General features: G+C 44.5%; 1 protein-coding gene across 1 annotated transcript in view; it reads left to right on the top strand.

The window, feature by feature from the left end:
* Positions 1–1,471: 1,471 nt before the first annotated feature.
* LOC120925065 (vomeronasal type-2 receptor 26-like) overlaps positions 1,472–11,418 on the top strand; it is a 30,267-nt gene continuing 20,320 nt past the window's right edge. The window contains exon 1 of the mRNA XM_040335951.1: positions 1,472–2,239. Coding sequence (XP_040191885.1) covers positions 1,511–2,239 — 729 coding nt within the window. The 5' untranslated portion in view covers positions 1,472–1,510. The remainder of the gene's footprint in view (positions 2,240–11,418) is intronic.

Below are 11,418 nucleotides of genomic sequence, written 5' to 3'. Positions count from 1 at the left end.
CCCCTTCATATCACCCCCCACAATAGTGTGCTCTACCCTCTTCACATCACCCCCAGTGTCCTCTGCCTCTTTACATCACCCCCACAGCAGTGTCCTCTGCCCCCCCTTCACATCACCCCCCCACAGCAGTGTCCTCTGACCCTTTACATCACCCTTACAGGAGTGTGCTCTGCCCCCCTTCACATCACCCCCCACAGCAGTGTCCTCTGCCTCTTAGCATCACCCCCCACAGCAGTGTCCTCTGCCCCTTCTTTACATCACCCCCCAACAGCAATGTCCTCTGCCCCTTTACATCACTCCCCACAGCAGTGTCCTCTGCCCCTTCTTTACATCACCCCCCACAGCAGTGTCCTCTGCCCCTTTACATCACCCCCCAACAGCAATGTCCTCTGCCCCTTTACATCACTCCCCACAGCAGTGTCCTCTGCCCCTTCACATCACCCCCCACAGCAGTGTCCTTTGCCCCTTTACATCACCCCCCAACAGCAATGTCCTCTGACCCTTTACATCACCCCCCACAGCAGTGTCATCTGCCCCTTCTTCACATCACCCCCCACAGCAGTGTCCTCTGCCCCTTCTTTACATCACCCCCCAACAGCAATGTCCTCTGCCCCTTTACATCACTCCCCACAGCAGTGTCCTCTGCCCCTTCTTTACATCACCCCCCACAGCAGTGTCCTCTGCCCCTTTACATCACCCCCCAACAGCAATGTCCTCTGCCCCTTTACATCACTCCCCACAGCAGTGTCCTCTGCCCCTTCACATCACCCCCCACAGCAGTGTCCTTTGCCCCTTTACATCACCCCCCAACAGCAATGTCCTCTGACCCTTTACATCACCCCCCACAGCAGTGTCATCTGCCCCTTTACATCACCCCCCACAGCAGTGTCCTCTGCCCCTTCACATCACCCCCATAGCAGTGTCCTCTGCACCGTTCACATCACCCCCCACAGCAGTGTCCTCTGCACCGTTCACATCACCCCCCACAGCAGTGTCCTCTGCCCCTTCACATCACCCCCACAGCAGTGTCCTCTGCCCCTTTACATCACCCCACAGCAGTGTCCTCTGCCCCTTTACATCACCCCCATAGCAGTGTCCTCTGCCCCTTCACATCACCCCCCACAGCAGTGTCCTCTACCCCTTTACATCACCCCCACAGCAGTGTCCTCTGCCCCTTCACATCACCCCCATAGAAGTGATATTTAAATGCTCTAGCTTACAGCAATCAATTGATCTAATAAAAAAAACACTAACCTTTAGTGTTCCTTTAAGGGCTGGATGTGAAGCTGGAGAAGGTAAGTAGGCATTGTTTGCTTTCATATACTGAGATCTCCATGATATAAATTCTGACAAGTACTTCCTGTACAATGACAAGAGATCTTGTGTGCCATTTATATATTACATTTCTCATATTTTTGTTGTTTGAATAATAAAATCCCATTCAAATATTTCCCAACATCTTATCCAGATCAGTTATCGAGTCATTGACACTCCCCGGGGTGATGGAAAAATGTATCCAACTTTATTCCGTATGACACCAGATGACCGGGTCCGGTATGAAGCTATTTTTCAATTATTGCAGCATTTAGGATGGAACTGGGTTGGAATATTATCATCAGGGGACGGCAGCAGTGATGATGAGTCCCAAGAACTGAGTAAGATGATGAGACAACATGGGATCTGCACAGATTATATCATTCAACTTGTTGCGGATATTAAACATGATATTCAGTCTATAGGGACTATAAGTAAATCAACAGCTAAAGTTGTCATAGTGTGTGGGCCTTACACAAACCAATTTTATCTCCTTGCTTCTCATATACACTCTGTTATAGACAATATCACATTCATTTTTCCACCATCATGGAGTAAAATAAATAATCTGTATAACAGTCACTTTACACAAATCAACTGCAGCTTCATATTTATATGGCCACCAACATTCACCCTAGACCCCGATATGTATATTTATGACAGGTTTTCTAACGGCTTACATGACCCAATACTGGAAGATATTTGGATTTACTGGTTTCAGTACCTTTCCCCAAATCTATACAAAAATGAACTTTTTGGGTTGAATTTACAACCTCCTGGTAATTTAACAGATTGGTCATTTATATTAACTACTGTTACACCTATACCTTCCTATGCATACACGGCTGTATATATTCTGGCCAGTGCTGTACATGAAATATACATGATGAACAATAAATCTAAACAACATGGATTCCAGCACTTGGTAAGTAGGATAATAAGTGCTTATATTACTATGATCCGATCCTATATTATATAAGAATTATGGGCCAGATTCACAGCGGAGATACGACGGAGTATCTCAGATACTCCGTCGTATCTCTCAGAGTATCTATGCGACTGATTCATAGAATCAGTTACGCATAGATATCCCTAAGATCCCACAGGTGTAATTGTTTTACACTGTCGGATCTTAGGATGCAGTACCGCGGCCGCCACTGGGGGGAGTTCGCGTCATAAACCAGCGTCGGGTATGCAAATTAAGAGTTACGGCGATCCACGACAGTTTTTCGCGTTCGCTACGTCGCTGCTAGTCTAGTTTCCATCACAAAGTTAGTCGTCGTTTTTGGTGCCTTAACTTTACACAGCAATCGTATTGCTGTATAAAGTAAGACCGTCGTTCCCGCGTCGAAATTTAAAAATTCACGTCGTTTGCGTAAGCCGTCCGGGAATACGGAATTACGCTACGCGCGTCGCCGTTCGAAAAAATGACGTCACTGCGCGCAAAGCACGGCGGGAATTGCGAAACGGAGCATGCGCAGTAGGTCCGGCGCGGGAGCACGCCTAATTTAAATGGCACACGCCCATTTGAAATGGCCCACCTTGCGCCGGAGGCCGCCGGCGTAGTTTTCATCGCAAGTGCTTTGTGAATCAGGCACTTGCGATGAAAACTTGCGGCGGTTTAACGTATGTACGATACGTTACACCGCCGCGATTCTAGGTGAATCTGGCCCTATGTGAATGAACTGGGTTCATTGGAATGGACCATAGGGTGAGTACTTGGATTGAGAGGGTGGTGATAAATTGGGCAGTACTCTGAATGGTCAGGGGTGGGTAGTGGGGACTCCTAGGGTTCTGTGCTGGGACCAATCCTATTTAATTTATTCATAAACAACCTGGAGGATGGGATAAACAGTTTAATCTCTGAACGTGCAAGAAGATCTGAACAAATTAGTGGGGTGGGCAGCTACATGGCAAATGAGATTTTACGTAGAAAAATGTAAAATAATGCATTTGGGTGTATGGAGACACGGGTCCTGCCCTGGAAGACATGTATCAATGCAAAAAAAAGTTTTAATGATGCTTAAAGTGAAACAATAAAAAATAAAAAATTCCCTTTAATATCGTGCCAGGGGGTCCCCTTAGTCTGCCTGTGAAGTGGCACATCTGTGCAATGGAGGAAAGGAAAACATGTAATTTAAACTTGCTTGCGGCTGTAATGTATAGATGAAAAATCACAGAAAAAAGGCATAGGGATCCCCCCAAAATCCATATCAGACCCTTATTCGAGCATGCCCTCAACATGGGGAGGGTGCTTTGGGATCCCCCCAGTTTTTTGGGGGAACCCCACACTATTTTTGTTAGCAAACAATACATTTTTGGGGTATTTTTGCCTAGTTTGGTGCTTAGAGAGAATTCACATTTAGTTGACATATTTCATGGCTTAGTCCGCAAAATAATCAGTAGAGCCCTGAATTTCAGCTTCGTGGCAGTTTTTTTGTTTGTGTGGTATAAATTGTCTGCAAAAATCAAACGTAACTACTTGTCGACCTGCCGCCGTCATTTTACGGCGGCAGGTTGGCTCCCCTGCGCGAGAGCCTGTAGCTATACGTCGGCTCTGGCGCAGGCCCCCCGCTCGCCCCAGACTCCCCTGCGTGTACCCGGCGGGCACGATCGCCGCCGGGCACACGCGATCGCTCGTTACAGAGCGGGGACCGGGAGCTGTGTGTGTAAACACACAGCTCCCGGTCCTGTCAGGGAGGGAAATGCTGATCTTCTGTTCATACAATGTATGAACAGAAGATCGGTCATTTCCCCATGTCAGTCCACCCCCCTACAGTTAGAACACACCCAGGGACATACTTAACCCCTTCCCCGCCCCCTAGTGTTAACCCCTTCACTGCCAGTGGCATTTTTATAGTAATCAATGCATTTTTATAGCACTGATCGCTATAAAAATGCCAATGGTCCCTAAATTGTGTCAAAAGTGTCCGAAGTGTCCACCATAATATCGCAGTACCGAAAAAAAATCGCTGATCACCGCCATTACTAGTAAACAAAATATAAAAAAATATTTAAAATACCCCCTATTTTGTAAACGCTATAACTTTTGCGAAAACCAATCAATAAACGCTTATTACGTATTTTTAACGAAAAATATGTAGAAGAATACGTATCGGCCTAAACTGAGGAAACATTTTTTTTTATATATTTTTGGGGGATATTTATTATAGCAAAAAGTAGAAAATATTCATTTTTTTCAAAATTGTCGCTCTATTTTTGTTTATAGCGCAAAAACTAAAAACCGCAGAGGTAATCAAATACCACCAAAAGAAAGCTCTATTTGTGGGGAAAAAAGGACGCCAATTTTGTTTGGGAGCCATGTCGCACGACCGCGCAATTGTCAGTTAAAGCGACGCAGTGCCGAATCGCAAAAAGGGGCCCGTTCTTTGACCAGCAATATGGTCCGGGGGTTAAGTGGTTAAAGCAAAAAACAATCAATTTTTTATTTCATAGATAAAGATACATTCATCTCAACGTGAAAAGTATTTATTTGGGGAAGTTACAATTCTACCATTAGGATCAATAGATGAAACTTGCATTGGGCTATATTACTCACATTTTTACTCACAAAAATAAAACGCTTTTTTTTTTTTAACATTAGAAGTTAATTGAAAAAGTCACAGAAATACAAATTAACCCAACGCTGATTTTGGTATTTACTATAACTCCCTATAAAAAAGTCATGGGAGTTAAAATGCCCAACAAATCAAAGATAGGAGAATAAAAAAACTAAATAGATCACCTATTCCACCCCCACACGATAGAAGAACTTAGAAACCCCCAGGCAATAGCTGATGCTTTCAGTGATTACTATAGTGACATATATAAGCTGCAGCAGGATCCCGACACATACCAACCCTCCTCTGAAGACATACATGAGTTCCTTAACCACTTCCTTACTGGGCACTTAAACCCCCTTCCTGCCCAGAGGACTTTTTGAGATTCGGCACTGCGACGCTTTAACTGACAATTGCGCGGTCGTGCGACGTGGCTCCCAAACAAAATTGACGTCCTTTTTTTCCCACAAATAGAGATTTCTTTTGATGGTATTTGATCACCTCTGCGTTTTTTATTTTGTGCGCTATAAACAAAAATAGAGCGACAATTTTGAAAAAAAATATATTTTTTACTTGTTGCTATAATAAATAGCTCATTTTTTTTTTTTTTTTATCCTCAGTCTAGGCCGATACGTATTCTACATATTTTCAGTAAAAAAAAAAAAAAATCGCAATTCGCATTGGTTTGCGCAAAATAAGGGACAGAATTATTATTTTTTTATTATTTTTTTTACTAGTAATGGCTAGTGTTGAGCAGAATATGCCATATTCGATTTCGCGATATATCTCGAATATATATTCGAATATTCGAGATATATTCGCTAAATTCGAATATTCGTGATATTTTATCGAAAGTAAATGATTGCGATTTTTCGCTATTGCGAATGCGAAAATAATTGCGATTTTTTGATAACTGCGGTAGGAGCACTCTGATTGGCTCAGAATATTCGTGATATTTTATCGAAATATCGCAACATGCGAATGCGATATTTATTGCGCAATTTCGAGAAATGCTGGAGGAGCGCTCTGATTGGCTCAGAATATTCGTGATATTTTATCGAAATATCGCAACATGCGAATGCGATATTTATTGCGCAATTTCGAGAAATGCTGTAGGAGCACTCTGATTGGCTCAGAATATTCGTGATATTTTACAATACAAAATAATTGCGAATATTCGGCAAATGCGGAAGGAGCACTCTGATTGGCTCAGAATATTCTTGATATTTTACAATACAAAATAATTGCGAATATTCGGCAAATGCAGAAGGAGCACTCTGATTGGCTCAGAATATTCTTGATATTTTACAATACAAAATAATTGCGAATATTCGGCAAATGCAGAAGGAGCACTCTGATTGGCTCAGAATATTCTTGATATTTTACAATACAAAATAATTGCGAATATTCGGCAAATGCGGAAGGAGCACTCTGATTGGCTCAGAATATTCTTGATATTTTACAATAGAAAATAAAAAGTGTTTTGCATTGGTGGTGATTCTTTACTCTATCCATCTGTCACAGCCGTTTGTCAATCAAACACCTTGAAGATTGAACACGTTCATGCTGCATGCTTTGGACTTTTTTTCACTTCACATATCAAAGACATTTTTATGAAAGATTATTTTTCTATTATTGGGACTATATTTCTTTATATATTTGTTTCACTGTGTATTTCACAAGTTATTTGCGCTTGCTTATTTTATAATTTGCCCACATGTCTTGTCACTAGACATATTTTTTATTCTTGTAGAGCGACTCCATTTTCTGTCTTGTATTAATTTATGTTGTATAACATTTTTGAGTTGCTGCTGTATTCTCCCCTTTTTTAAGGTATGCGCAATTTTTTCCTTCTTACAAAAAATAATAATATCAAACATACAAATATTCATAACATACACATACACATACACAAAGCCCCCCCCTTTTGCATCAGAGACAATCAGAGTTCTCCTACCACAGTTATCGAAAATTCGCAATCATTTTCGCATTCGCAATAGCGAAAAATCGCAATTTTTTTTTTTTCAATTTGGCAACATAATAGGATCGCCTCAGCTTAGCTACTCGGCCCAGGGTCTCTAATCATACCAGCAATGCTTTTAGACGTCGATAGGATGTGATCTGTTTTAAAAATCAAATTGAAAAAATGCGAATATTCGGAATTGCGAATATTCACCGCGAAATTCGAAATATAGCGCGATTTCTCGAATATGCTATATTCGAGTCGAATATTCGCAATGCGAATATTCGTGAGCAACACTAGTAATGGCGGCGATCTGCGATTTTTATTGCGACTGCGACATTATGGCGGACACATCGGACACTTTTGACACATTTTTGGCACCATTCACATTTATACTGCGATCAGTGCTATAAATATGCACTAATTACTGTATACATGTGACTGGCAGGGAAGGGGATAACACTAGGGGGCGGGGAAGGGGTTAAATGTATTCCCTATATAGTGTTCTAACTGTGGGGGAAGGGGGGTGACTGGGGGAGGTGACCGATCTGTGTCTCTATGTACAAGAGACACAGATCGGTCTCCTCTCTCCCCTGACAGCACCGCTGTCTGAGAGAGCCGGGAATGAGAGATGATCTCATATGTAAACATATGAGATCATCTCTTATTGGCCGCACAGATCGCCTAGCAAACGGCCACTTCAATTGGCCGTTCACGGCGATCTGTGATTGGCTGTGTCCAAGGGACACGGCCAGCACAGAAGTTCCCCGCTGCGCGCACGGGAGCGCGTGCGGGGAACGCGGAAAGGGGCGGCCGTAAAAATACGGCGCCCCAGAGAAGTAGAACCACCCTGCGGCCGTATATAGTCGTACGGCCGTCGGGAAGTGGTTAAGCACATTACACTTCCATCACTAATGTTAGAACAACTATCACGACTTAATAACCCCTTCACAGAACAAGAAATACTAGTGACCATTAAATCCCTCCCCCCAGGTAAAGTGCCAGGTCCAGATGGCCTAACAGGGGAATACTTCAAACAATTCGCCCACCAATTGACACCAAATTTAACTGCATTATTCAATAACGCAACCTCATCAGCAAAGTTCCCCTATGAATCCCTGCAAGCATTAATAATCACCCTCCCCAAACCCGGGAAAGAACCGGCAGCCCCCCCCCAAAATTTTCGCCTGATCTCGCTTCTAAACTTGGACCTGAAAATTTACGCAAAAAACGATTTCCACGCGACTAGTCAATATCATAGCTGATGCTGTGTTCAAATAACTCATCTGCCTCCTCAATGCATGATAGCTGTGGACAAGGAGGCAGAATAAGACACTCTGGCAGCTGCGGAGGATTGCGCACTTGTCTCTGCTTAGGTGAGAGAGGATGAGGAAGATGAGAATGGTTTAGTAAGCCAGTCTACCTACTCCTCTGCATGCTGTGGCTGGATAGCATGGTCAACATCACTAAACAAAGACAAAGGTGCCCTGCCTGAGGACGGACCACGTCCACCTTTGCCTGTGGAAACAGATGCTGCTGACCCTCTCACAGTGCCATGGGAATGTCTGAATCTCCTTTCAGACATGCTGGTGGGCTTATTACCGCATGCTACGTAGACTCATCCCCTTCATCCCGGAAGAGGACAGAGCTGTAGTGGTTGGAACTATCATCAACTCACGACTCGACTACGCAAATTCCCTCTATTTAGGACTACCGAAATACCAGATGTCACGTCTACAAGTCGTTCAGAACACGGCAGCCAGACTGGTAACAGGTAAAAAGCCGTGGGAATCAGTCCCCCCGGCCTTGAGATCCCTCCACTGGCTGCCCGTACAGGACAGGGTGACATTCAAGACACTCTGCCTCACCCACAAATGTATACAGGGGAACGCTCCCCAATACTTAAGCGAGAAAATAAAAGCCTACGTCACCAAGCGCGTGCTCCGATCAACCAACCAAAACCTTCTCCAAATTCCTAAATCCCGCTACAAATCGAAGGGAGAACGCAGATTTTCGGTCCAAGGACCTCGGCTCTGGAATGCTCTACCCACTACCATCCACTTGGAGGAAAACCATCGGGCCTTTAGGAAAAAACTAAAGACCCACCTCTTCTGAAGGACCGGTACGACTCTGGATGTCAAGCGCCTTGAGGCGATTAAGTTCGCATTTGCTGCGCTATACAAGTTACTCACTCACTCACTCACTCACTCAGGGGAAAATACATACTTGGATGCACTTTAATTAAAGCGGGGGTTCACCCTTAGAGGGCACTTTTCCCCCTTAGATTCCTGCTCGTTTTTACTAGGGGAATCGGCTATTTATTTAAAAATATGTGCAGTACTTACCCGTTTACGAGATGCATCCTCTCCGTCGCTTCCGGGTATGGGCTTCGGGAATGGGCGTTCCTTCTTGATTGACAGGCTTCCGAGAGGCTTCCGACGGTCGCATCCATCGCGTCACGATTTTCCGAAAGAAGCCGAACGTCGGTGCGCAGGCGCAGTATAGAGCCGCACCGACGTTCGGCTTCTTTCGGCTACTAGTGACGCGATGGATGCGACCGTCGGAAGCCTCTCGGAAGGCTGTCAATCAAGAAGGAACGCCCGCTCCCGAAGACCCATACCCTGAAGCGACGGAAGAAGATGCAGCTCGAAAACGGGTAAGTACTGCTCATATTTTAATACAAATAGCCGATTCCCCTAGACCGAACGAGCAGGAAGCTAAGGGGAGAATTTTTTTTTTTTTTACAAATGGGTGAACTCCCGCTTTAATGGAAAGTGGTGTTTGGTGCACTTTAACTTGAGTACTCACTACACAGACACACTCCACTGACACACTATAATATACTGCAGTAAATCTGCACTAACACACTTCAATATACTGCAGTAAACTTGCCCTGAAACACTAAACTGACACTAAAGTAAATATGAATGGTCGCACTACACTCACACTGAACTATTACTATATTCACACTACACTTACACCCTACACTAGGGATGAGCTTCATGTTCGACTCGAACATTGCCTGTTCGGCAAACAGGGAACAATTTGAGGTGTTCGCGTAAAATTCGAAAAGCCGCGGGACACCCTGTAAAAGTCTGGGAGAAATCTAAAGTACTAATTGTAAAGGCTAATATGCAAGTTATTGTCCTAAAAAGTGATTGGGGACCTGGGTCCTGCCCCAGGGGACATGTATCAATGCAAAAAAAAGTTTTTAAAACTGCCGGTTTTTCAGGAGCAGTGAATTTAATAATGCTTAAAGTGAAACAAAAAAAGTGAAATATTCCTTTAAATTTTGTACCTGGGGGGGGGGGGTGTATAGTATGCATGTGAAGTAGCGCTTGTTTCCCATGCTTAGAACTGTCCCTGCACAAAGTGTAATTTCTGAAAAAGTCATTTAAATCACTCGCGGCTATAATGAATTGTCGGCTCCTGGCAATTCAAAGAAAAGTCATTCATAAAAAATAAAAAATGTGGGCGTCCCCCCAAATTCAATTACCAGGCCCTTCAGGTCTGTTATGGATATTAAGGGGAACCCCACATCAAATAAAAAAAATGAAGTGGGATTCCCCCCAAATATCCATTCCAGACACTTCAGGTCTGGTGTGGATTTTAAGGGGAACTCCACCCCAAATAAAAAAAATGGCGTGGAGTTCCCCCAAAAATCCACACCAGACCCCTTATCCAAGCATGCAACCTGGCAGGCCGCAGGAAAAGAGAGGGGACGAGAGAGCGCCCCCCCCCTCCTGAACCGTACCAGTCCAAATGACCTCAACATTGATAGGATGCTTTGGTGGTCTGTGACCCCTCAAAGCACCATGTACCCACAAGGGCCTCATCCCCACAACCCTTGCCTGGTGGTTGTGGGGGTCTGTGGGTGGGGGGCTTATTGGAATCTGGAAGACCCCTTTAACAAAGGGGACCCCCAGATCCCGCCCCCCTCATGTGAAATGGTAATGGGGTACATTGTAGCTCTAATATTTCACTAAGGAAGTGTAAAGAATTGTAAAAAAAAAACACCATTACCAATTCATATAGGGGGGGCTGGATCTGGGGGTCCCCTTTGTTAAAAGGGTCTTCCAGATTCCGATAAGCCCCCCGCCCTGCTCTGGCAGTTTTCTAAGATTTTTCTATTTCTACATGGGGCTCTGTGGCTTTGGGATCCTTCAGAGATATGGGTGGGACGGGATCTCCAACCCTGTGTCCGGGTTTTAAATCCAGCCTGCAGGGTGTGTGCCCAGGTGCACACATTTTATATAATGAGGGGCTGGGGAGAGCAGAAGTGAGAGGAAGTTGGAGCAGTGGCTGCTAGTGTCTCTGTGTTGGGACAGATGCTGTGTGCTGACAGACGCTGTGGGCGTTGAAGGGCTTCAAAGTCGTGTGCACCCAAGACTGGGGGTCTGGAGGAGCTGCTGGTTTAAGGAACCAGTACCTATGGCAGCAGTACTGTTGAAGAGTAGCCAGGTGGGCTGGTATTTTCAGTTATTTCTGAACATCGTTTAACCACTTGCTTACTGGGCACATATACCCCCTCCTGCCCAGGTGAAATTTCAGCTTCCGCGACTGCGTCGCTTTAACTGACAA

This window comes from Rana temporaria, chromosome 1 (genome assembly GCF_905171775.1).
Source record: "Rana temporaria chromosome 1, aRanTem1.1, whole genome shotgun sequence".
Lineage (NCBI taxonomy): Eukaryota > Metazoa > Chordata > Amphibia > Anura > Ranidae > Rana > Rana temporaria.
This window is presented reverse-complemented; position numbering and strand designations above follow the sequence as displayed.